This window comes from Apaloderma vittatum, unplaced genomic scaffold (genome assembly GCF_000703405.1).
Source record: "Apaloderma vittatum isolate BGI_N311 unplaced genomic scaffold, ASM70340v1 scaffold4658, whole genome shotgun sequence".
In the NCBI taxonomy this organism is placed as follows: Eukaryota; Metazoa; Chordata; class Aves; order Trogoniformes; family Trogonidae; genus Apaloderma; species Apaloderma vittatum.
In genome coordinates this window covers 307-28,232 of record NW_009731094.1, presented here as the reverse complement: position 1 = coordinate 28,232, position 27,926 = coordinate 307, and the positions used below count along the sequence as shown (strand labels likewise).

General features: G+C 41.8%; 1 protein-coding gene across 1 annotated transcript; it reads right to left on the bottom strand.

Annotated features, from left to right (window-relative positions):
- Nucleotides 1–14,934: 14,934 nt before the first annotated feature.
- Nucleotides 14,935–27,008, bottom strand: FNDC3A (fibronectin type III domain containing 3A; the record flags this gene model as incomplete). The annotated part of the gene is made up of 9 exons (XM_009875049.1): nt 14,935–15,257; nt 17,415–17,542; nt 17,826–17,992; nt 20,042–20,251; nt 22,267–22,550; nt 22,635–22,784; nt 25,309–25,422; nt 26,636–26,811; nt 26,903–27,008. Coding segments are annotated over 9 exons (1,650 nt in total), but the record flags the coding sequence as incomplete, so codon positions are not given.
- Nucleotides 27,009–27,926: the final 918 nt, after the last annotated feature.

Here is a 27,926-nt window from a genome sequence, read left to right as displayed (position 1 = left end):
TTTTGGCTGTGTCACATAGCCACCCAAAACATAGTTTCAGAGTTCAGTACTGGTTTACCTTTGTGGGAGGTTGCAAGTCCCTGCCTGGATGGTCTGGCCAGGCTGGAAGGGGGTCCCAGAAAGTTGTTTCCTGCAATAGGCAGCTCAGCTGCAAATTGTGCAGAACTCAGAACCTCTGCTACTATACTTTACTGTCTGGGTTGTGAGGGATTTGGGGGTTGTGCTCTGATGCTTTATTCGGCTTTCACCATGGGTGTCCAGAGGTATCAGGCTTTATTAATAAGCTCTGGTGGGCTTCGTGACCTGTATAAACCATATGACTTATGGGCTTTTTGACCAGAGTCTTTGTGGTGGAGTGTTTAAAGTTTCTGCAACTTTTTATAAATAACAGGGTATGTAAAAGCTTCTCTTTGTCAAAATTTTTGTAGGTCAGTCCATAATCTGCTGTCATATATTAAAAATAAATAAATAAATATTCAGAGCCAGAGACTATAAAATCCCATCTTGAAGAGTTTCAGAAATGAGTCCCAGATCATCTAGACTAAAAGGAGTAATCACAGAATCACAGAATGTCAGGGGTTGGAAGGGACCTCAAAAGATCATCTAGGCCAACCCCCTGCCAGAGCAGGATCACCTACAGTAGGTCACACAGGAACATGTCCAGGCGGGTTTTGAATGTCTCCAAAGAAGGAGACTCCACACCCTCCCTGGGCAGCCTGTGCCAGTGCCCTGTCACCCTCACAGTGAAAAAGTTTTTCCTAATCTTTTAAAAGGACAAAAAAAAGTCTAAAAGGATTAATTTTTTGTTTTCTGCATAGCCTGAAATGGATTCCTTTGCTGTGTGAGCTAGTGCTTATTGCATTACTAACTAAAATGAGCTTTTTTTCCCATACAGACAAATCAATTTCTAGACCCTGAGAAGAGGAGACTGAGGGGAGACCTCCTCGCTCTCTACAACTACCTGAAGGGAGGTTTTAGCAAGACGGGAGTTGGTCTTCCTAGTGGCAAGTGACAGGGCAAAGGGAAATGGCCTTAAGTTGCACCAGGGGAAGTTCAGATTGGATATTAGGAAGAATTTCTTTACTGAAAGGCTCATGAGGCCTTGGAACAGGCTGCCCAGGGAGGCGGTTGAGTCACCGTTCCTGGAGGTGTTTAAGAGAAGGGTGGATGTTGCGTTGGGGGACATGGTTTAGTGGCGTTGATAGGGCTAGGAAAAGGTTGGGCTCAGTGATCTTGGAGGTCTCTTCCAACTGAAAATGTTCTATGATTCTATGATCCTGAGTGGTAACTGTGACAGTGAAAGTTTTTGTTCCTGTTATTCTATGATTCTATGATGATCTGTTTCAGAAAAGCTCACTGTACTTAATTCCTGGGGTTTTGGCTCTTTATTCATCTCCAGTAGTTCTACTCTGCCCCTTGGTTTGCCTTCTGGATCAAAAAATACAACCTGCTCTTAGAAATTCTTTTCGGTGAGCCATTAAACAACGCTGTCACAGCTAGACCCATCCGTTCCTGGGGGAGATGTCTACTATTTGTTTGTATCATGCAAATACAAGCTTCTCTTTTTACCGCTGCAAGCCATGATTAAGGAGTTCCTGCTGGTGATATTTTTTTTGGCAACGCATTAGAAGAAAGCTTTTGCACTGTTGTCAGGCAAAACCAGATACACCCTTCAGCCTCGTGGGTCAGTTAAGTATGAAAACATATCTGTTAATCTAATAATTGAAATGACATCAAGCAAACAACCAGCCAGGAATTAATTACATTAAAGAAAACAATTAAGAGAGGAAAATAACCACATTTATAAGCAAGATGGCAATTTCTTCCTTCCAGTGCACTGCATTAGGAAGGGGTTGCATGTACTGTCCTCCTGACGTAGGGTAGGGTCTCACCGTGGGATAGAGGAAACATCTGCCACACACCAGCTCAGCCATAACTCAGTGCTCCAGTGGGAAGCAAACTTTGGAGCTCCAGTGCTCCAGGCTTAGAGGTTTTTTTTAGTTTGCTGTTGCTTTGTTCTCTCTGTGATGGATGCTCTTGACTCCTTGACCAAATTAGCAGTAGTTGGGTTCAGTCTCCAAAAGCAGCCAGGGCCTCGGCCATAACTGGACCAAGAACTTCTCTAGATCCAACCTGTTCTCTGAAAACCCACACAGGAACGGGGTGACATGTTGAGCCTCAGTGCATATGGGCTTGTGAACTGGAACATCAGTCATGCGATCGACACCTCAATAGCAGCTGGTTCTTCCAAGACTAATTTATCAAGGAGCAAAGCAAGTTGTGGGTACAAGGAGTCTCACACTTATCGTTTCCATCGCAGGTAATTTGACTACGAGCCAATCACTTTAGTCCATAAATCTGACAGCCCGAGTGAGCTGCCACTGAGCTCTCCTGGCCAAGCAGCTGCTGCACGGTGCTGATCTCCCGTCGAGCTGGGACGCCTCTCAAGGTTACTCCCTGAGGCTGAGAGACCCCGTATCAGCGGCAGAGCTTTGGTAAGTGACTGGTTTTACAAATAACCTTGTAGCACAGTGCCCTAGATTGTGTACTGGTAACTCTGAATCATTATCATATCCTCTGTGGTAAGTAACAGAGTGAGCCTTGCTATCAAACTTTGTTAACTCTCACTTTTATGACATCTTCAATAAACCCACTTTTTGCTGATGGTGGTTCTTTATGGGATCTAATTTCCCACCATGACAATTTCAAATGTGAAAGCTGTCTGTACATCTAGTTTGTATCTCAGCTGGAAGCAGTAGAGAGTAGACCTTGCTGTGTAGTGAGGGTGTCTTTAATACCAGAGCAACACCATGTCTTTCCTGTATTAGAAGGATTTGGGGCATGCCAAGTTTTTGAAAGACTGCAGAGTCAGAGGTTAATCCTGCATCCATGCGCATGCACTGGTCACTTGGAGTAGCTGCTGATTTAGATGCTCGGAGTTTTTATGTTCAGCAACTGAGAAATGAATCACTGTGCCACTGAGCCATATTAACCCACTTTGTTTTATACCCATGTCATGCACTTATTCTGCAGTGCTGTCTAAAGTTCCTTCATATACTTGCATGTGCATATATGCATTTTTGCAGATACGACAGGACACAAGAGTTTCTTGAGGCATTGCTACTGTGCTTTGAATCTATGATGATATTTAACACAAATTAACCTTTTAGTTGCCAATAAACACTCGGTGATGTCCTATACATCAAAACTGTGACTTGGGAAAAAATGAAAGTGCACCTCTCAGAAATGGCTTGGATAAAATGGCAAACTGTTTGTATAGTTCTGATACAGATAACAACCCAGCTATCACACAAACAAAACCTGTATAAATGAACTTGGAACAGACAGAAGAGTGGTTGCTTTATAAAGCAGCGTACTGAAGCAGCGTGCTGCCCCGAGCAGGAGCCCCTCCGAGAGCTCAGCCTTGGGGACACTACTGTGGGAATCACAGAATGGTTTGAGTTGGAAGGGACCTTCATCTAGTTCCAACTTCCCTGACATGGGCAGACCAGGTTGCTCAAAGCCCTACCCAACCTGACTTGGAATGCTTCTGGGGAGGACATTCCCACAACTTCCCTGGGCAGCCTATCCCAATGCCTCACAACCCTATAGTGAAGAACTTCCTTAAGTCTCATCTGCCCTCTTTCAGTTTCAGGAAGGTTTCAGCCAAGGCATATTGGCTATGGCCAGACCATAAGAAGAGTGCTTCACTGTTTTCTCAGTTTCACCCCATGTAGCTGCTGTGCATTCTTTGCTGGTAGCCATGGTGAGGGTGCTGGCATGGTGGTTGTTGCTGGACACCTGAGATCAAAGGTGCTGTGTGGTCCGTGCCTGCTACAGGCCTTTGATATAGTCTGGTGCTCAGCGTGGCTCTCAGTAATGTGGCACAGAGCTTGAGCACCTTCCTACCTGCTCTCCTACCACAAATTGATGCTTTTGATCTGTTGTGAGTGGAGACCGAGGATGGTGGTGCTGAGGTGGGAGATCCAGGTATGAGGGCTGAGCTCCTGGGGGTGCTTTTTGGCCCATGGCATTTCAGCTTCTGAAATACTTGCTTCACCAGAAGATGAGGCACTTCTTTGGCTGCTTGTCCTGCTAGGCAAGCTGCAAGGAGGCTAAAAAGGAGGGAGGTGAACCAGGGATCTTATGCAAAAGCTCGGGCTTTAAGTCTCTGTGTTAGATTCTGACTTTAGCGCTCGCTGCCTTTTTCATTGCTTTGAAAAAGAGCAAGAGTAGGAACTGTGTGAAAGGCAGTTTGATGGCAATGAAGGCAGAGTCTGCCAACTCCACAGAATGGGGGCAGCAAAAATGGCTGTGCAAGCCCTCCACCTCTCTCATGGTGTAGAAATCGTAGGCCCTAGTCCCTCCCTTTTGAGGGGAGAGTTCAGTGTCCTGCCATGCTGGTGGCACATGGCACTGCTGGTAACTGGGTTATGAGCAGCTCTCTCCATGCTGGTCACCAAAAGCAGCTTAGTGATGCCTCTTCCTAACAGGGCCACATTCATGCTGACAGCCTGGAAGAAATTGCTTTTGAAGTTACCTGCAAATTCTTGGAGTCTAATGCTTGCCTGGCTATACTTTCTAGTGAACAACAACCACTAAGGCACGATGGACATGTCCTGTGAGATGGTGAGCAACCCTTGGCTGCATTAGGGTACCTCCTGAATGGCAGCAGAGTCCTTTTGGGGGCTCATCAGCCACTCTGAGTTTGCTCCACAGGCTTCCACCTGAGTGTAAGGTCTTTGGGCACTCCACACCACCTTGCCCTGTGGGTCTGTGACCCAAATTCCCTGAGCTTGGGCATGGGATTTTGTTCTGTCATTGATGTGATAAAACTTGTAATTCCATTGTGCAAATATCCCAAAGGCTGCCCAGCACAAAACTGACACCCTGTCTGCTCTTGCAGTCTGCAAGTCATCAGAGACGATTTTTTCTAAGGTTGGCTTTCTGGACATTTGTTATAATGCAATGATATGTGCTGTCCAATGGTCTGACTTGGATTTTTCTCATGTTCCATAACAGAGATTGCCTGTCAATTTTTCTTATTGTTCTGTTTCCTTTGACAGTTCCCACGTTTGGTGACAAGGAGGCGAGAATCCAATTTTGTTTCCCTATTTAGAAATAAATGCGGTATTCTTAGAGCCCATATTAAAATGAAATACATCTGATCTTTCCACATGGAGAGGTGTCCTGGAGACAAATTTCTCCTTGCACACACACGCTTTACGAAACAAGAAGCATCTGAAAAGAAGGAAACAAAATGAAAACGAAGACTCTGGCTTTTACAAACTCCATGAGACGAGAGCTGTTGTTTCTCACTGACCACTGCAAAATGGACTCTAAAGACCAGATCAGTTAGTGAAGACAAAATACATCAGGAGGGAATAGAGCATATGAGGAAGGAATAGGTCTGGGTGGGTCTCTTCTGAGTGGAAGGGGGGTTCTGCTCTGTGGGACCATTTGCTGCTGATCTTCTGCATATTCCTGTGCCTTTCCCAGGCCCATGGGAGCCCTGAGTGACATCAGCCTTAACATTTGGGGTCACAATAGGTTTCTGCAGTAGGGACACTGAGCAGAAGAGAGTGTTACTTTTGCTCCAGGTGGTTTGAGGCTCATCAGAGTTCAATCATCTGAGAAGCTCCAGAGAGCTCGGTCACTGGATATTCACCCCGTTATTGCAAGCCCATACATGCTTTGCCATCAGAGATACTGGGCCTGCATCAGCAATAAGCAATATACAGTAACTGGACTTGAGCCTGCAGACTTTGCTCCGTGATAATATGGTTTAAAATCTGCTAGTACAGAGTGCACAAGAGGTTTAATTTCATATGGATCCCCCCAGCTCCTCACGTGCAAACCTTGCCCCCAGTCGCAGTGCTTTCCCCCATTTTTTTCTGAGCTTGTGGAAAACCGCACCAAAGCTCCAGCGCAGCATTGCAAGTGCGCAGGAGCATATAGCAACAGTAAACCGGTATGTAAATAGTTCCCTGAAGCAGTGGAAATATACCTCTGGATACTAATTTTAACATAGAAGTGGCTTATTTTGGTGAAGTTCTGCCTGTTGCTGAATCGAATTGGTGATGGCACTGCAGGGACAATGGGGCTTGTTCCCATCAGGCTCTACTCATCCAACGCCAGGGCTGTGTTCACTTGGTGTAGCTAATTCAGAGCAGTTTGGGTCACACCTGAGCCACTTCATACTTGGCTCTTTTTCCATTTGTTTTGCGTAATCTCTTAGTGTGAATTGCAGAGATGGGCTTAGACTCTGTATTTCCTGTGGGAGCGGTGCAACACGGTACCGAATGGGATTTTAAGGGGATGTCTGTAGAGAGCAAACAGGTGTCCCTGCACCTCTCTGTTTTGCCAGGCCAGCTGCATGTTGCCTTTGGAGACAGCATTGTTTTAACAAATAAAACAGCAGCTTTGAACTTGGAAGGTCGTTGTTCAGCAAAAATGTTGATTGCCATGAGTGTGCTGAACCTCTGTACACAGTGATAGCACTTGGGCTCTGGTGCCCTTCTGGCTGGTTGTCTTTATTATTATTATTATTATTGTTATTATTATTATTATTATATTCTGATATATTAAAGAGAAAAACAGACAGCAAAAGCCTTTCTAATTTAAAGACCCAGGCTAGTGCCAGCTGAGAAGAAAGCCTGCCATATGGAGAGGGCAGGTGACACATGGAGACTGGGGGGGAGGTGACAGTCCCCTCTCCCTTTTCCAGAATCCCCAAAGTAGGGAAGGATTTGCCCATGGGATGGCCCAGGGGCTGCTCTGTGTGTTCCCAGTGGGTCTTTGCTGCTGCCCTTGGTTTTTCCAAGTACTGTATTTTTTCCCTGGAAGGATCCTGCAAAGCCAATACCGGTATCTGGTTTCTAACAATTATTTTTTTGGAATGGTGGTGCTTGGAAACTGATGGAAGAAATTGTGTTTGCTTGATTCATGTGACTTCCAAACAGAGAGGGGAAAGGAAAATAGGATTGGTTCATCTTTTTATAATAAAGCTCTGCAAAATTCTTTGTAAATTGCATAACAATCGGCAAAAAACCCAAATGCAAGCACTCCACAGGGACCAGAAGAACCAATTTGATTCCAATCCGGAAAAATGTTAGTTAAAACTGAGTACATCATACCTACATATATATTTTGCTGGGTGGAAAGTAAGCAACAAATCTTGAAATGTCAACTAATAGGAGCAAGAAGCGCTTTGACTCTGTTTAAGAAATCAACATATGCGGATCAGATTATCTGAATAGAGGAGAGAAACATTGGTTCTTAAAGAGAGAAACAATTAGTTTTCCATCTTTAGTTTAGAACAGAAATTCCATTTTTAGAATAGATATCAAATAGCTATTGCCTAATCTAGTTAGTCTAATATATATTAGAGGCATGTTGAGTGAAATGGTGACATAATGTTAATACACTGCAAATGCAAATGAAGTTATGTTAGCACCAGGGCACATCATACCCCAAATTCCTTGTGGAGTGTCGTGGCTTAACCCCAGCTGGCAACTAAGCCCCACACAGCTTACTCCCCCCACTGTGGGATGAGGGGGAGAGTTGGAAGAGTAAAAGCGAGGTAACTTTTGGTTTGAGAAAAAGACAGTTTAACAGGCGAAGCAAGAGCTGTGCGTGCAAGCAAAGCAAAACGCGGAAAAACGTGGAATTCATTCACTACTTCCCATGGGCAGGCAGGTGTTCAGCCATCTCCAGGAAAGCAGGGCTCCATCATGCGTAACGCTGACTTGGGAAGACGAACACCATCCCTCTGAACACGCCTGAATTTAACAGAATATGCAAATGTCTTTTCCCAATAACTTTGGCAGTTTTGTTTTTGCCTGCTTAAAAGGACAGCCTAACAGATGTGACAAACTACTGACTCAAAAGCAGGTGTCAGTAAGTTTATTGAGCACTCACAGGGGCCTTCAGAGCATGCCTGCAGAAGGCTGGTCGCACAAGCAGCCATGGGTCGATCTCACACTAATCTGTTCATCAGACACCGTCACTCTTCTTTCTCTGGCAGAACTGTTTAGACTCTAAAGCTTTCGCAAGAATGGTTTAGATTTCTTTCAAACTTTAGGTAGTTAATTTTGGTTTAATGCCATCCTAAGTACCATCACAAGATACAATCTCCACCATCAGTCACGGGCTGTGCCAAGTCACCAGGTTTTTTTTTTTTCTCTCCATTTCAACATAACTAAGTGTTCTTTGATAAAGCAGAGTATCTCAGTATGATTTCCTTTCATCATCTATTCTTTGTGCTTTTCTTTTACACCCCCCCATTTTCATCATCTTTTCTTTTACTCTCCTACTGAAGCTGCTCTGCAGCTCTAGTACATTTTCCCTTATATTTCATACCTCTATGAAAACTACTTCTGCAATATTTCTTTTAAAGATAGGCCAGCTGCACCTGGACACAATGTTCCTGGGAATAAATAAGACAGATATTTTTTTACTTTTTATTTACCACATCCCTCCTTACATAATCCAGTACTGACTGCCAGAGGCCTGGTTAATTCTGAGAAAACTCTCCAAACTCCATCTATTTTTGTTCTAGTGGTGACAGAGCATTAAGAAAAAGGCACTGCAAGCTCACGAATGCGGTTTGCCACGTGTGTTATTCTACCATCATGCAAAAGGGATATTTATAATCAAAATAACCAAATAAGATAACCTAGGGCAAGAACGGTCATACTGCTGATGCTCCTGTAAGCACAGTCCCGCTTCATTGATTCTGGTCCAGATTTATGTCGCTATAGCCAGGAAGGTAACAGATAAAAAAACATACAGGTGTGATGGCCCTCCGGAGAAACTGGTACCTCAACTCCTTCCAGCTCTTCTGTACAACTAGCCTCCTTCCTAAATCCTATGGTTTAAGTTTGTATTTAAAATCTTTGCAGCAAAATTAGTGAGTTGTTTTTTGACTTGCAATGCAGTGTTACCTAGCTGCAAGTCCTGGGCACAGTCCAGCACATTGGGTGATGGGTCTCATTTGTAGAGAGATGGGTGAATTTTTATTACTTGCACGCTCAGTAAATGACGTGACGCAGCGGAGACATGTGGCTAACAATTACCAAACGCTACAGGTCTGTCATGTGGAAGTGATCAGGAGTATCTAAACTCTTATAGATACAGGGAATTGCTTGCTAGTATATAAATAAGAGACCTTATTCAATCACATGGGTCAGAACGAAAGGGTTAAGCCCAGAGGCTGCTGCACTTTCCCAAGGGAAGAGTCAGTGAAATCGCCTGGGAAACGCCTCTTCATGATTACAAGATCAGGTACTAAAAATATATGCCTCCTTCTTCCAAAGATGTTCAAGATGGTGGGTGATTATTTTTGCATCCGTATCCTTGCATGATTGTGGTTTTTCGAATCTAGTTTATAAGAAAACCATTATAAAATGGCAAAGGCTCTCTGGGAGTTTTACCCATTACCGCACCCAAGGAGAGCTGCTGTCTCAAACTCCCTCCTCCTTTGCAGTCCTTGATGTTATGATTCTTAGAAAATACTAGAAATTGCACAGCACACATGCAATGAACAGCGCATGGCTGCAACCACGGTTTGACTGGCAATTTACTCCAGTCTTTCCTATCGAGTTACCTTTCACAAGCTGCACATCACACTCACTGCTTTGTGGCCCCTGTTTGCTTTGTTAACAAAAATAGAAGTATTTCAAAGTTCCAATGGCTACGGAATACCACACGGCATGACAAATGTCCATCCACCTTCCCTTCCTCAGCAGAGAATGCCTGGAACAGCGCAGGCTTCAGCCTCAGAAGCTTGTTTCTTGTGCTGGCACCAGTCTCTGTGTAACCGTGAAAGTCCTTTCTGCAGCTCGGTGTGGCAACAACAGCTTGTAGGCTGCTGTCCTACTGTACTTCTTTGAAATGAGGTTGTAGAGGACAGGGTGGATGGATGCACTCATTTAAGAAAGCTGCAGAGTGCCTAGGTAAAAGTACTGTGAAAACAGCACCATCCTGGGGTCCTGGGTGTTTGTAAATACAATCCTGTCAGTGTGGAAAGGTGACCAGCAAATTATAAAGTCCAAAACCACCACAGCTATAAGATCAAATAACATAAGTGATAGTTAAGGAGCGAGTTAACCACCCAGTAAACTAAATTCTATGTGGCTCATTTTGCATGTTCTTCTAACCAGTACAAATGATATATACAGAAAAAATGGCATTAAATGACTAGAAAACCATGAAAATGGGAATAGCGTCAAGTCTGATTGTTAGTCTCTCTCTGGATCAAAAGGTAACTGGTAAAATCTTCAGCTCAACCGTGAGTTGAGTTCCCTGAGAAAAACAACTAACAGCGGTGGTAATATCCATGTAATATCTGGCACAATAAAGATTCCCCCAGGCAACATCTGTAACACCATGTGTGTGACAAGAAAAGGAAAGCCAGTGTCAGAAAGAGGTGTTTTTGTGGAAGCTCATGGCAGAGCTGTTCTTTGACACGTCTACATTCCTGAAAAAGACCGCGTCTTTGATGTTGGTGAACTTCTGTCACCTGAGCTCTCACTGAATCCACGCTATTGTAACGGGATGGTTGCTAACATAAAGACTATCGATCTTTTTCTGCTGAAGCTCCTACACGCATCCCTGAGCAACTACTGCTGGAGACAGATATTTGACTAGATGGATCTCTAGCCTTGAGCCACTCCAGCTGTTCTCGTGGCCGCATTTTAGCACAATACAAATACAAATACAAATACGTTTGCAATGGCAACAAAACAGGAGCAGATGAGGAGCAATTAAATAAATGTATTTCTGTACCCATATTTTTGTTTATAAATGCATGTGAGTAAAACAAATAATCATTTTTGAACATCCTTTGTGTTTCTCTGAGATTAAAAAAAAAAAAGGGTCAGAGGCAAAGCAATTTTACACCTGAAATACATCACACATGTGGTGCTCCTGGCTCTTTGAGATAAAGGAGAATTGGTCTGGTTTGGGGGGTTCTGAGGAGATTGTGGACACAGATGTTGCTGTAGGAAACCTTATGCCTAGTCCAATGTAAATATCTTCCCCAAAGAAGTTAGCAAAATGCCCTCTCTCAGGCTTATTAGTTTCCTTCCTTTGTGCCACACTACTTCCATCCAGCTGACTACATACTTGCTAAAAGAAATCTCCCATGTAGCATGTAAAAACTTCACTAAAGGTAGAAAAAACACCCCAGACCAGGGCATTTTGTTTTATGCTCATTAATAAATGGCTGGTTTTCTTCTTTCTTTTCTTTCTTTTTTTTTTTTCCCCTCCCACTTTTCTTCAGATCAGTCAATATTTACAAACTTTAAAGCCGCAGGACAGACTGCGATCTCTAACTTTCCAGAGCCTGATGCTAAGTTAATGAACACATGACTAAGAAAATGAACTAAAAATTAACAGCATCCTACAGCAGCAAGAAGTGCTTTGGTGTTAATGTGTTTTGTCTGCAAATGGCTCATAAGGGTCAGCCTGCTTGGGAAACCCCTGGACTTAGTCCTAGAAGAGCTTCAAAAGACCACTAAGAAAATGAAACTTATTTTTCAGAAGCAGAAATTTACTCCCCAGAGGTGTTGCTGCTCACTGGAAGAAATTACCACACTTTTCTTCTGAAGTTGCAGACTACCTTGTACTTGGTTCTGCCTGGTAAAATTCAGAAGAAGGGTATTTCTCTAGACATATCACGAAGGACTAAAATCCCTGCTCCAGTCATTCCAGGGAGCACTGGAGGGCTCCGCAGCATGGCTGGGATGTTCTCTTGCACTATCCCTACTCTGTGTGGGAGCTGCAGGTGCATTGGCTCCAGCCCCAGCCCTGGTCCTAGCCCCAGCCATAGCCCGAGGTGGGACAGGGGAAGGACTAACCCAAGACAGTCTTGACAGCTTGGCAGTGCACCTTCTCCTGCAGGACCATGGTGGGTCAGGCGGGTGTTGCCCTGCCACAGCTCCTAAGTGATGAAGCTGTAGAGGACGTTGAGGCAGACAATGGGCAGCATGAAGTAGGTCATGACGCTGAACATGGTGGCCAGCAGGGCTTACACTCCCAGCTGAAGTTGGTGTGGTCATAGAATCATAGATCATTAAGGTTGGAAAAGCCCTCTTAAATCATCTGGTCCAACCATCAACCCCACACTACCATGACTAACTACTAAACCACATCCTGAAGCGTGACATCTACGTGTTTGCTGGACACCTCTGTGGAGGGTGACTGCACTGCTTCCCGGGGCTGCTCTGTGCCGACCAGGAAGAAGGAGCCAGAAAAGAAGGCAGGAGGACCCAGAGGTCACCAAGGCTGGCCTTCTCCCGGCTCTTGGTGATGACCACCTTGGCCCTGAGGGAGAAGCAGATGGCGAGGCAGCACTTCCACAGTGAGGGTGGCGATGAGGAGGATGGTGCAGTAGGTGCAGCTCTCGCTGAGGTAGTGGGAGAGGCAGCACAGCTGCTGCCCGAAGATCCGAGATGGCCACGCTGCTCAGGTAGAAGTTGGTGGTGGTCTTCACGTCGTGCAGATGACCAGCACTGTCAGGACATTGCCCACCATGAAGAGCCGCAGGCAGACAGCCATGCTGGGGACAAGCACCTGTGCTGACAGCCCCCCACCCACCACAGGCCTCCGCCCCACAGTCCCACTGCCCCCAGGGCAGAGGAGCACCCACGGTCCCCACCCTGCTGACTGCAACACTGGCATGGCTGCCAGGGAGAGGGGAAACGCTTCAGCAGCATTATGTGCCAACAGGACTGACCACCAACGACAAAAAAGAATGATACTTTTATTTTCCACAGATTTTTAAAGATACTTTGCTACATAGTTTATGCATTTTCTATCAGACTATACAGGTTCGTCTTCATGGAGTCCGACGTTGTACAATTGTAAAGTGATATGTTTGGTAGTGTATCTATAACGTTTTAAAAAGTTTAGAGTTTTTCTTTTTTTTTTTCTTTTTAATTTGTTTTTGGAATGTACAGTATATGAGGTAAAATTAAGATTACATTAAAAAGTGTCTTCAGTGCAGTAATATGCACCGAGGCTCAAAATGGCAAATACACTATTAAATGACTATCAAAAATAGGAGCTCATTTGAATTTTACTATGAAAAACATAAGTCACTGCAGATTAACTGTAGTAACAAATCTTACCGTTTTAGACATTCAACCGTAAGAAATCTCTGGGCTGTTACACGCAACCTCATTTGCACTGCCAAACATGGCACTTTTAAGAAGGTTCTAGAAAACATCAGTTATCGTGATATCCTGCGGGAAGGTATCAGCCTATAGGTACAAATGACAAATTCGAAATAAAATGTAAACATACAGTACATTTTAAAGACAGATCGTTCTCACCACGTGGAGGCCAAGCTCTTCGCCATTTCTTTTTCTTTTTCTTTTTTTTTTTTTAAAAAAAACGAAACTCGGCAACATTATTCTACAGCACAGATCATTGGACGTATAAACAATTACAATACATGCCCGTTCTAATATAAGAGAAATTCTTCAGAGATCTTCAAAGCACAAGACAGAGGTTCCTTTTTTATTATTATTAAGACTGACAGAAGTGTTTAATACCATTAAAAATGCTAAACTGAACACAACTAGAAGTCATTAATGATCCACTATCTTGTAACTCAAATAAATTAAAAATAGCTAATTACAAAGTGTATAACAAATAACGTAAGTGTGATGAGACAAGGATTTTTTTTTTTTTTAAGATAGTTTCACTACAAGCTTTGTGTCACTGGCAATCGTTGCCATCTAGCAAGATGTTCAATGGGATACTTGATAAAATCCAGTCTGGTCATTCAAGAACTCACAAGTGCAAGCTCACAAAACATTGATGAGTTATGCAATTGCAAAGTGCTCTAATGCAACATTAACTACATGCAATCAACAATTTGGTACAGTATCCAAAGAGACATTACATTAAACATTAGGATCTCAAGAAAAAAGCAGCTTTTAAGTTTTCTGGTGCAAATTACTACACTTCGTCTTCTGATTTGGTGCCCCAAACAAAGAAAGAAAGAAAGACAGGAAGAAAATGAAAAAAAGGCAGTGCTTGATTCTGGTGGGTATGGCAAGTGAATGTTGGGGGAACAGCAAAAATTCAGTAATGAATTTTATCTCAAAAATCTATTAACTAGCCAAAATGAGAGGGCACAGACATCTGTATAAACTGCATCCAATCAAAGTTCGACTTCGGAAATGTGTCTCAATTTAAATAATAAGTCTAAGAAGTTCTCTGACACTCTCCCTCCTACAGTTGTAAGCAGTAAAAGAGGCGTTTTTGTAAGTAAACATCAAATCCTGGGGGTAAGAAAAACCACTTGTGCCATCCCCTTGCAGTCTTTCGAAAACATCTACTTGCAGTGAAGAACTCCACATTTATCAGGTAAGAAGCTGCCTTCATGCACACTCTTCCATCCAGTTTATTATTTGCTGCCTGAGAAAAGCCCCTTCTGTTTTTCAGCGTAAATCCTGCTTCCCAAATAATTAAGACAAATGAGGAGGTAGAAATACAGCGCTAAATTGCTTTCACAGCATCAGATTAATATTGTATACAGCACAAGGTTGTTAGTGTAAGTTTTAAATGCGATCTACACATTCTTCCCTGTTATGGTAGCAACCTTAAAAGCGTGGGCCAGGAAACCGTTTTTACGCTCGCGTTTACCGGTCAAACCCCTTTCATTAAACACCACTTGCCTGCCCCATATAGAGTTTGTACTGCAAGAAGGCATATTAAAGAAAAGATTGTATTTCTGTGGCTTGCGTTCTAATAATGTGTGTCAGCCTATACCTACCAGTAAGCATTTTAAAGTGGCTGAAAATGTTTGCATCAGTCCCAATGCCGGTGCTAAATGCCTGTTTTCGCAAAAGCAAGAGAACAGAATTACTTTTAGATTATGAGAAAGTAAAATGTAATGGGCAGCGCTCTAAAATGAATCTCTTTTTTCTTCACTTTATGACAAAGTACTGAATGATAACAGCGATCAGAATGGAAAAGATAGCAAAAAGTGCGAGGATGACAGCAGCGCACACCTGGTCGCTCTGCGACCATTGTGTCCGTGTGGTTTGCACAGTGTCCTTGTTGGTGCTGGCCGGCGGCTCAGTCCTCTGAGAGATGAACAGCACCGGGGCGCTGTAAGGGCCGATCAGGTCCTGGTGACCGACGGTCTCTTGGCACTGTCGAATGGCACACGTGCGGAAACGGTATTCACAGTTCAGCTGGAGGCCCGTGTATCGGAACGACCAGTCTGGACCCTTGTAAATCTGTCAAGAAAGGAAAAAAAAAACCCCAAACCATCAAGTAAAAATGTCCTGCATAAACATATGTATCGCAGTGTGGTTTTATTTACGGCCAAGGGAATTTCACTAGTGCGAACAAAAATGGACGGAAAGCTCAGAAATGCAATTTCAACATTAGATAAAGTCTCTAGTCCTTTGGGTGAAACACGGGAAAAGAACTTCAAGTGCTGTTATGGCGTGATGAGTACATGCCAAACAAACTCTACCAGAAGCCTCAGTGTTAAGGTGTTTTAGCGGCTACTTACAAAAGTAAATACTACACCTGTGATGTAATATAGAGTCACAGAATCATTCAGATTGGAAAAGACTCTCGGGATCATTGACTCCAACCACTAACGCTGCTCTACAAAGCTCACCCCTAAACCAAATCCCCCAGCACCACATCTAAACAACCTTTAAACACATCCAGGGACGGTGACTCAAACACCTCCCTGGGCAGCCTATTCCAATGTCTGACTCCACTTTCTGTGAAAAATTTTTTCCTGATGTCCAGTCTAAACCTCCCCTGTTGCAGTTTGAAGCTGTTCCCTCTTGTTCTATCGCTCATCACCTGTGAGAAGAGACCAGCACCAACCTCTCTACAACGTCCTTTCAGGTAGTTGTAGAGAGTGATGAGGCCTCCCCTCAGCCTCCTCTTCTTCAAACTAACAGTAACCTATCACAGAATTTTAGGTAATTAACTCTCTATCAAGCTACTTCATTAAGTCTAATCCAATCCAACATGCTTTGCTGTAGTTAAGATATCATGTGTTTAAAATTTTATAATTTATCCCAATAAACATTGTATCAGAAAAGCCACAAGGAGCCCTCCCTGTGATTCTTAATGTCATCAGGTCCCAAGGCATGGATGACTTATTAGAGGTGTTCTCCAAGGGTCTCTCAGTCGGCCGTTTAATGTGAGTTCACAGCTCCTCAGCACGGAGTGTCTAATTCAGTGAAATCTAAATGCTGGTTTCTCAAATCAATTTACCTGCAGCTGCATGAAAGCCAACACAATCCCATGCGGACGCAATTTTCTCTTCCTAGTTAAATCAACAGGTACTAAGCTACCAGGTGGGTAGCAGAGTACAATTTGATTTCTCTCCTCAAACCCCTTTGAATCCCCTCTCCCTGCCATTACCTGGATTTTCTTTACTTAATTGGTAGCATGATACAGAAATATCACTGCATAATTTATCATACTGTTACGACAGTTACAAGAGAGTATTTACATGGCAAGAGAACAAACACCTTGGCTTACAGTTCACCTTTTACTGAAAAGCTTAACAAGTGGGCATGACCAACACAGCTCTACACTGAAAGTTATAAAAATATTAAGGCCAAAAGCGCAGGCAAAACTTATTTAATATTGACCTATAATAAAATTATAATATACCAGAATTATGTCTTTCTGGAAGGAAATCTACTTGCTTAATAGTGTGAAACAGAGTTTCCAAGTCTAATACTAAGCCCATTATCAGGTGGTTTATAGGTAAGCACAATTAGCAGACAAATTTGTACCTTAGCGTTTCAAACTGCATCTCTGGATAATCAAACCAGAAAGTAAAACACACTGTCAGCTGCTCCACCCTTGTAGTTACAGCATCCCCTCGTACTGAAATGATTGTATGGTACAAAATTCATCACAAAATTCTATTAATTTTCCCTACACCTGAATGTCTACCTTGCATAAGTAGGGGGCGTATCTTTCCTACCTGCAGTTCTCTGTATGACGCATGACTTCAACAACATCAAAGCTTTTCTAATACTGTTTGCTGCCTTCAAACAGCTCTTTGTGCAAAGAGAACTCTTTCTTCTTCTTCTTCTAAGTCTCAATTCTGTACCACTGGGTGGATATTTTCTTTATTGTCAATTGTTCCCATTAGTGGACAATTTCCTCACTGCTTGAGGTGTCAAGTTGTATTTAGCAAATGTCAACGTGACCCAGAGAGGCTGCAACTTCCTTCAATATTTACATTACTTAAATCTCTTTTCTGTATGACATCGGTTTTAGGAGATGCCATCTTACATTATTTAATGACAAAAAGCATGGTGTCTAAAAACACACTGGAACACAATAATCTAAACCAGCTATCAGAAATACTACCTGAAGAAAAATTCAGTATCTTAAACAGATCGTACCTGTTTGAATTCTGAGTCTTTTCCCACCATGACTTGAAGGCAGTAGATAACTGGATCACCCTTCATGGGCTGCAGAACCTCCCACGTGATTTCACAAGTGTGATCGTTTATCCTCTCTACCCTCGGCGCTGAGGGAAGAAAACAAAAGTGAAGCTGGCTCTGCTTTCCCCAACACTTTTTGTTTCATTCTATCAACTTGCAGAATTCTGTATTCTATCTGCTATTTTGTCTCAGAGAAACAAAAGATTCAGATATACTCTTCCTGCAATGTTTTCTGGAAAAACTAACAATCCACATAGGTCTCTATTGCTAGATTAGGTATCATCCAAGAGAAAGCAAGTAAAATTTGGCGACTGCAAGTGTGTATTTTATGAAAACAAAAAAAAAAACGGAAAAAAGAAGCACCTTTACCTTTCAAGGCAGCTGGAACAGATTTGGGAGTACTGAAAACATACTCTTGAGAAAGGGGTCCTTCACCAGCCTCATTACATGCCTGAATACAAAATTTGTATGATGTTGACTCACTGAGTCTTTGTACTTTGTATGTATGACATGGTCCTCTGTATAACGATACAAACCTGAAAATGGAAAGAGTAGATTTAAACATGGAAAAGTGCTTTGAAGTAGCTACAGTAATGTCTTCAAATCTATTTCCATAATTTCCCAGAAACTAATGAGAAGCACAGTTATTTCAAAGTTAAACAGTGTTCTGGCATTACTATAAAACAATAAGCTGGTTTTCCAGAGCTAAACTTTTATTTCTCATGTCTTTAAGGTAAAAATCTCTTTCACAGAGTACACGTTGTCTCTTGGTAAAAATGATTCTAAGCATTTGCAGAAACCATTCTGCACTTGAAACAATGGGAAAGGAAAGCAGTTCTCTCTCTGAGCGAGCTGCACACCCTGTTTCTTTTTTGGCCATCTACTCCTCCCACATCTTTAGTTTTCCACAATTAGCTCTGGTGAGATTTCAACTGGAGTAGTGCAACCAGCTCTGGAGCCCTCAACACAAGAATGGATGTGGACCTGTTGGAGCGGGTCCAGAGGGCGGCCACAAAAATGATCAAAGGGCTGGAGCACCTCTCCTACACGGACAGGCTGAGAGAGCTGGGGCTATTCAGCCTAGAGAAGGTTCCAGGGAGACCTTAGAGCGGCCTTCCTGTACCTGAAGGGGGCTACAAGAAAGCTGGGGAGGACCTGCTTACAATGGCGTGTAGGAACAAGATGAGTGGCAATGGTTTTACACTAAAGCAGCGTAGATTTAGGCTAGATGTTAGGAAGAAGTTCTTTACAATGAGAGCGGAGAAGCACTGGCACAGGTTGCCCAGAGAAATGGTGGAGGCCCCAGCCCTGGACATGTTCAAGGTCAGGCTTGATGGGGCTCTGAGCAACCTGATTTAGTTAAAGCTGTCCCTGATCACTGCAGGGGATTAGATGACATTTAAAGATCCCTTCCAACCCAATGTATTCTATGATTCTATAAGAAGATTTTAGCTTTGTGCTCATTTGCAACTCTGTTTACTACATCTGAGAAAGGGTCATGGATCCAACTGCTCTGGTAGATCCCTGTCAGCGTCAGGCAACTGATGAAGCTCACTCAGATCTGCACAGGAGGCCAGAGTCACGCTTGTAGCACACACCAAGCCCCAGTCTGAGACCTCTGCAGAGTGGCCACTCTCCTTCAGGTTGTAATTCTTACACAGATTGATCTTGGTAGCTCTCATTTGATTTTCAGTTTTTGTATCACAGTACAGGTTTATCTCTTTCTGCAGAGGTTATAATCTACTTCAACTTCTTCTTTTGACCTTTTAAATTTAAAACAGATGGTACTTGCACATGACCTAGTCTTTAGTAATGACAATGAATTTCTTTCAAGTCAGGAGTCCAATTTCTTTTCCTCTTTACAGCAGGAGCAAGTTCTTCTAGCTGATATATTTTCTCTCACTGTCAAGCTCAAGTGATGCAGAGATACAGACACAATATATAGCGCAGTAGTTCTGTGCATTTTACCATTTAGGTAGGGGTACTTGCTGTACAACCTCAGCTTACACTCAGCTTTAAGATGAGAGAAGGGATCCCTTAAGATAATAATTTATACTATACGAGTTTATTTTCCACCAAAATAATTGTAAATAAAGACCACACAGAGTAAAGAATTCATCCCTTCCAATATCAGGTATATAAAATCCACAAGACTGATGAGACTTGATACTCTGACAAAACACTTCACCAAATGTGAGAGAGAAAAAAGCGTGCTGGTACAAAACACTTATAGAATCACAGAATCATAGAATGGCCTAGGCTGGAAGGGACCTTAGAGATCATCTAGTCCAACCTCCCTGTCATGGGCAGGGATGCCACCTCTTGACTAGACCAGGCAACACATGGGGACCGAGCGGTCCTCTTTGTACCTCTTTGTATTGAACTGTAAATAAAAAACAACTAAGTTCTTAATCTTGTGCTGCCCAGCACAGAACACTTAGAGCCCTTCTTGCCTTGCCAGATGAGATGACCTCCTATGTCTGTTGCAAATTCAGCAAAGCATAGGGAATTTTGCCCTTTCCTGCCGTCTCCCGAGCGTCAGACCCCAGCGACACAGGGCAGACTAAAGCGATGCCAAAACGAACCTTCCGTTCTTATCCTCCATTTGAAGGTGGTACTGAACGGAGTCAGTCAATGCTTTTGGAGTTCCCTCTCCCCACTTCAGCTTGAGAGTCTGAGAACTGTACGCGGCACACTCCAATCGAGGCGGATCCGGGGGGAGAGGCTTTGTTTTCAGTTTTATGGTGTGGCTGAAAGGACCCGCTCCGAGACTGTTTAGGGCTTGAATTCGTACTCTAATATTTGAAAAAAAAGGAGAGAATAAATTAATTAGAAATTAAAGCGTAACTGCTCGTTTTCACCATTCACATTTGAAAGCAAATGTTAGCAAACAGATAGTACTTTCTGCAGTTAAGACTCTCACCAATTAATATGCTTTGATAGACTATCATGAATGTGCAGAAATGTCACCTTCTTTGCTACACTTTTAAGGAGCTGGATTGATTAAAAATAAAAATATGTTAGCATAGTTGCATCATTCACAATAGTGAAGAGAAGCAAAAGCTCTATCGGCTACTTCAAGAGCGGTCCATCTTGCTGACTCTACAGGCCTTGTGCCAAAATTTTTCATAGTCACACTGAAGAGATAAGGAAAGGTACAAAAAAACAACAAAAAACCCACACCCATAATACGAGGTGAATGAGTATCTTTGGCTGTTACACCAGGTGAGTTCAAGGATGACTACAGGAATATTTTACAGGTTTTCTGGAACAGATATGATTCATGTGCAAATAAGTGATGGTACCCAGCCACCCCTCTTGCTGTTTTCCCTCGTAACATATCTTTGGGTGTCTGCAAACACAAACCATCTTGGATCTGCTTGGAAAGGAAAAGAGGGGAACTAGAAGAAGTCAAAGGACACATGGCTGAGGGGTTTGTAGAACTTCAAATTCAGGGATAACGTTTTCTGTTTGGGTTTTTTTTTTGGTAACAATGATGCAGGGATCAGTTTATGAGTAACAATTAAATAAAAAGTAGCCAAGACATTTATTTCTAAAAAGGTGAAAATAGAAAACAGAGACATCTGAGGCTCTCAACGTATCTCACAGGTAGTCACAGAGAACAAAGTGTGTCTAATCTTATTTTGCAGACTAACATGTGCTTGTCTAAAACATTATCTAGGTAACTGGAAGAAAAATAATCTCAGTAATTAAATACTGCAAAAATCAACCTCACAATTTCAAAATATTGAAACACCAATGTGCCTACAGCCTTATGAATAAATATTTCTCCTTCACTACAGTAATATTTAACATTATGCTGATTTATTATGGCACAGAACTAAGATTAATAGATGAAATTTTTTATTTGTACAAAGAGTTGACAGTGCATATACAAGCACTTTTGTTGCTAGAAGTACAGAAGTATCTTTACAATAGAAGCTTCTCTTTTTTCTGTTTGTTCACACGGAGAGCAATGGCTCTTCAAGTTGCTGTCATTATTGTTAAATACTTAAAAGGCAAACAGAAACACTGCAGTCTTACATACAGCATTAAAAAAGCAAAATGAAATCTTCAAGGATTTAGAAAACTACATAGCCAGATGATATCCTAATTACCGAAATCACTGTGGGCTTAAATTCTGATTTCACTGGGACATTCTCCTTTAAGTTTTAACACTGAGGACATGTTTTTGCAAGAGGAACGTAGAGTGCCTTTGGGCAGAATTACTGATTTTTAAAGTTTTATTTTTCCATAACCCTTAGGCCAAATATAAAGGACGATTTTAGCAATTAAAGTTTTACAAAAGAGGCTTAAAATTGATCAATAGATTTTTAAACTGATATTCTTCACGCTGACTGCCACCCAGATATTTGTTATTTCTGCAGAAAAGAAACTGCAGGTTGTGATGAGCTGTCATTAGATCAGACAATCCAGTCAATAAAGACTGGACATGCTCCCTCCTTGGATGGATTTTATTTTGTCAAACAGATTACAGGCCATCCTTCTACTAAACAACCAGTCCAAAAATGAGTTATGAATCTGTAATCTGAATTTAGTTAAACTGACACATTAACTAGACAGATGCAACAACACCACAGTAAACAAACTAACATAAATTATTTTTGAAAGAAAACAAAAACAGCCCAGCTCATCTATTTACAATGATCATCATTACAAAGCTTCCTTTTGCTCCATACTAATGCTTCTCAGAGTAATGTACAGAATTAAAAAAAACCCCAAACATAAGGAAACAAAGAAATAGAGAACCTGCCCTTGTGGAATAACCAGTGGGCTGTGCATGCCATACCTGTAGGTAGTATCTGGCTGTAAGCCATCTATAAAATAGGTCAGAACCTTCCCAACAGTAACTGGCTGCTTATCTCCAAAGTCTATGCTGTAGCCAAGGATTTCAGAGCCATGGTCACAAGGTTTTTCCCAGCTTATAGCAAGGCATGTGGAAGGAGAATAGTGTGGACTTTCAACTTCATCTTCGCCTAGTCCCCGAAGACAAGTCACAACGGCAGGTACAGAGGCTGGAGTCATACAGGCCACCACTTCACTGAAAGGGCCTGCACCTGCAACGTTCACTGCCTGAAAATGCAAAGTAGACCATGTTTTTACGGCAGGGTCGATTCCCATTTCCTAATGTCTCTAGTAATAGTCTTATGTTTTTACCTGAACCCTGCAGTAGTATATAGTGGCAGGCAAAAGCCCTTTCATTTCACAGTTGAGGCCAGGCCCGCAGTAGGACATCTGCATACATCCTTCCACACCGCCCCACTCCAGCCGATACTCCGTGACGTCAGCTCCGTTACTCGCTGGAACCTTTAAAAATGGATATAAATAGTTGGATGTTAAATTCACTGACGGAAAGAAAAAAATAAAATAACCAAACTCACCACACCTGTATTGCTTTTCTTCACAGGAATGTTACCCTCCCACCTCTTTGTTGATTTTCGATTTAATACAACATGAATAAACCAGAATGCATAACTGGTCTTGGGTCACCTATACTTAAAAAACTCTATTTACTGTTGCAGAGACTACTCTCTACCAAGTAACTGATTTCAGTTGCTTAAATACAGACCATCTAGCATACAGCATGTAGCTTAGAAGCCTGAAGAGCCAATGGCAAGAGATTGTATTCCTGCAAGGGTGATTTAGGGTACGAGCATTTTCACCCCATTTCATGGGGTCTAATAGTGCAGGGATGACAATATGAGGAAGCACACTGGTGTGAGTGTCTTCATCTTACAGGTTAAAGGACTCTTCCTTCGTAGCACATCACGGCTCTTGTGCACGGAAACTAGGCTGCGAGCACAGTGTGAAGCAGAAAATGGCGTGTGCTCTGTCTGTTTTTGGTGAGGCATTGGAATAGGCTGCTCAGGGAAGTGGTGGAGTTGCCATCCCCGGAGGTGTTCAAAGAAATATGTAGACGTGGCACTTTAGGATATAATTTAGTAGTCATGGCAATGTTGGATCGATGGTTGGACTTGATGATGTCAGAGGTCTTTTCCAACCTTAATGCTTCTATGCTTCCGAAGACAGAGTTGTGAATCAACTGAGAGAGACATAAGCAACAACGTAGACCTGGATGGAAATGCCTGCTCAAGTAGCATGTTTTTCCTCACCACCTGTCTTATGAACCCAAACTTAGCCTCCTAATTTTGGGAGCTGAATGGTTTTAATGCTCCTTAGAAATAATAATTTGAAGTGCAGTTAAAATCACATGTACCAGTGCCAACCTAAGATACGAGACTATGAAAAGATAACAGCAATCAATGAAGTAACAAAGAAAAAGACAATTAAAAAAAATTTTAAGAAAAAAATTTTTAAGAAAAAGCCAAGATTCAGCAAAGATTCAACATCTCTCTGGCTCCTAAGTCAAGAAGGAAACAGAAGAAAAATGATGCTGCTGGTTTTGGATGAAATATTCCAAGACAGCAACCACACCAAAGTGCAGATGGTAATTGCTCCAAAGCATTTTTTTTGCTTTACCTTTCTCTTTAAAGAAAAGTATTTGCTACTTTCAGCACTAGGCTATATGATGGTGACTGAATACAAATAGCATTTCAAAGGAAAATGTTTGATGCTCCTAAGCTGTGACTGATAGGGAATCACTTTTCCTTCTCTCATTTACAATGAGATGTGTTTGGTGAGAGAACTAATGCAGCTGCGGACAGCTGTGCAGCTGCCAGTGGAGTAATTTCTCAATGTTACCGCTGTTGCTACTGCAGATCTAACAGAGTTCACCTTAAGAGAAGTAGGGGAATCTAAGCCAACAAGTGCAGGAATGACTATTTGGTAGGAGGCATTTGATAGGCTGAAGTGTATGGATACCAGAGGATTTTCAACAAGTGGGATCTGATACAAACTTTAGGAAGTTGTCCTAAGACAAAGGCAAACACAAAATCCTAGACCTGAGGTGGAGCAGTACAGGCTGAGGAGCAACTTTACCTAAAAAAGCCCCGTGCGATCTGGTGAGAAAGTTGAATGTGTGTCTGATGAAGGGGAACTACATACTGGCTGCAATAGCAAAAGAGCAGCAGAAAGGCTGAAAGGAGCAATAATTCCCCTCTACTCAGCACTTCTGAGGCTTTATCTCTGGTACTGTGACCCATCTTGTGCTGCCCAATACATATTTCTTTAATTCTATAAAGCTGACATCTAACATTGGTCAAATTAGTCCTACCTGAATATTCTACGAGAGTTCTTCAAGAGGCTTTGGCTTGTAGACATTTAAGGAGAGGTCCTCTGAAATACTCAGTAGGAAGCAGGAACTCTACCTTTCAGGTAAAATAGTTGAATTTTTTTTCTGTATAGTTCTAACTTATGATACTTCGCTCCACCTCAAGCCATTGAAAAAGTGTGTTTAAACAAACCTTCCTTTTCATCAACTTAATTTTTATCTGTTGCACTTTTTTATCAGATAGCTAAATACTACGGGTTTATAGGAAGCCTGTGTTGCTGCATTATTACTGATGGAATTATGTAAAATTAAATCAGCTTATAAAACCAGGAAATGCACAATGATCTATTGTAGTATGTGGATATATTTGCTCTGAGGAAAGATAACTACATCAAAGAAAAACTTTAAGAGCTTGCATCATTCAGAAAGGCAGGGCAGGCAAAACTCTTAAACAAAAGAACAAAGTGAGGTCTCAGGTACCTGCAGGCTGCCAACCCACAGCTGTCATACAACAGTACAATGAACGACTTCAAGGTTTGACCTACCAAGTACTGGATAATCAGGTATGTATGTTTAAAAATGTGATTAAATCTTAAGCTTTTAAAGCTGAACTAAAAAATGTAGAAGACAATCATATTAAAATAGGTGTAATATTCTTACCTCCCATGACACCAGAGCACATGCAGCAGATCTACATGCTACTTGAGGGGGCTTGCACTGATCTGGTGGTCCAGGTGCTGTAGTTATTTCACATTTTTCCGAGTAAGGTCCAAACTATTAAAAAGAAAATTGATACAGTTAAATTGTAAAAATAAAATTACTACCCTTAAGATAAAGAGTCTACCATATGAGGTACATAAAATAGCAACCTGAAACTAGGTATTGGTTGCTTGTGGAATAAATCTTTGTGGACTGTGGATTCAGGATTTATTTCCAGTATCTGACTATTCTCCAGAATAGCTCCAATACTCCTCTATAGCAAAGGCAATAAAAAAAACTTGACACTTCAAACTCTCACGCAAAACAGGAAGGTGTTATCCAAATCCTTATTTTGAAGTTGCATGATGGCTGCACTTTAACATTACACAATAGGTAACTGCCTATTTGTATCTAACCAAGAGAAATAAAGGATTCAAAATACGCTTGAGCTATAAGCCAGTCTTTGTGGGGGCAAATAAAAAGTTAGGTCAATGCTTCAAAGCCTTAAGCTGCAGACGTCTCCACAAATGGTGTCAATTGGTCCTGATAGTTTTTATGCAGAGAACGTTATTGAACAAGTGCAAGCAGCCCTGCCTCTCTGTCTTTAAATCAGGACTTTGGACAGATAGTTAAATAAAGCTTGTTCTACAGCAACAATTGATTTAAACACATTTAATACTCCAAATGGAGAAAATACTCTTGTATCTGATAGAAATGTACTCAGAAGTTAAACATGATAAGAAAAAGAGTCAGGAAACACCATTTATCATGTTCTAGAACACCAACATCTGTAAAAATAAAGGTCAATCAAGTTATAAAGCTGTATACAAAATAATTTGCTACCTTACTTCACATGAGATGATGAAACTTGCGACAATGCAAAAAGAGTCAGGAAACACCATTTATCATGTTCTAGAACACCAACATCTGTAAAAATAAAGGTCAATCAATTTATAAAGCTGTATACAAAATAATTTACTTCACATGAGATGATGAAACTTCCGACAATGCTGTAATAAAGTACTTAATATTTCCTGTTTCCCAATGCTTTTACTCAGACATAAGACATAATTAGCTATTTTCTCTCCTGTTCACCTAAAATCCCCTTTATTATAAAACTAATGTTTAAGTGTCTGTTCCCATACAATAATAAGCCATGTGAATCAAACTGGTTACATTAGGAAATTCTAATTTTAAAAATTTCCGTTAAATGCTTCTTTTTAAAGAGAAGACCCTCAACAGTGACTGCAGTCTCTGGAACTGATGCCATTTCAGACTGGCTCCTTACCCCGGCCTTGTTAGCTGCTCGCAGTCTGAAGTTGTACGTCCTCCCTGGGAGAAGGCTGCCTACTGTGCATTCAACATCAGAGCCTTGGTAAACCTCCCTGTGTTCATCGGTTTCTGTCTGAAACATTTCCAGACCATAACAGGTAATGGGTGAACCACCGTCCACCTGAGGTGGTCCTAAAAATAAGAGAGGAAGAAAAGCATATTTAATTTTAACACGCAACATATTTGGATCCCTTACACTCCCTGGAAGTTCTAATAGAGTTACCCCAGCGCAGCTGAATTTCTCTTGCTTTTGGTCTACCCTGTAGCCTTGGAGGCTGGCACGGACCAGGAACCACTGCTGGTGTCTGCACCAGTAAAGAATCAGATGCCTACAAAGGAAAGATAGAGAAATGAAGTCATCTAGGCCAAAACGAGCACTATCAACCATGCCACAAGTAACGGCAAATACTTGAGTCAGAAAGAGGATCTTCCACTCTTTCAACTACATCTTCAAATACATGAAGATGCTTAAGCAATCTGCTATGTATTTCTCATCATATCTATATAAAATGTGCTGTAGTAATCACAAAATATGCAGAATTAACTTTTGCTTCTGTGTTTTTGTACATATGCAAGGAGTAGAATTAAAAACAGTGGAAAATTATCAGTATCAATCTAGTATGTGTGTCTTGTTCAACGTAAACTCATTCTCTTTTCCATCAAACCGCAGTTTAGTGATTTCTAAAACCTTACTCTAAGGGCTGTGTATCTTCTGTGCAAGAATCTCTCAGAATGCAGAAGTGGGCAGAAATGTCAGTCAGAAGAGATTAGAAAAATTGAGGCTTCAACTTTTTCATTGCTTAGTAATACTTAATGTGCAACAAAATTCCACCTCTGACACGAAGTGCGTGCAAAAATACATAGCATAACAACGTGCCACACTGACTATTCTGGATGTAGATGGAAATTACTCACAGAAAACGTGGGGTTATTGGCTTCAGTGTGACACAGAACCAGAACAAACAACATGTTGGTAAGCCTTTTAGTTAATGAAAGAGATGCATGTTAAGAGTCTCATTCCACAACTGTTTCTACATATGTTCCAGAAAGAGTGGACTGGAAGCTCTGCTGCTTTTCAGGTCCTTTGAACGGTATTGTTGTACTGAACAACCGATGCTGCTTCACAAGGAGAATGCTTCTCAGGAGGCACTATGTCCATGACAAGCTATAGAAATGTGAAATTACATCTTTCTTTACTGTTTATTGGTTGTTTTCTGACACCTTCAGAAAGCATCAGGACTTTTTGC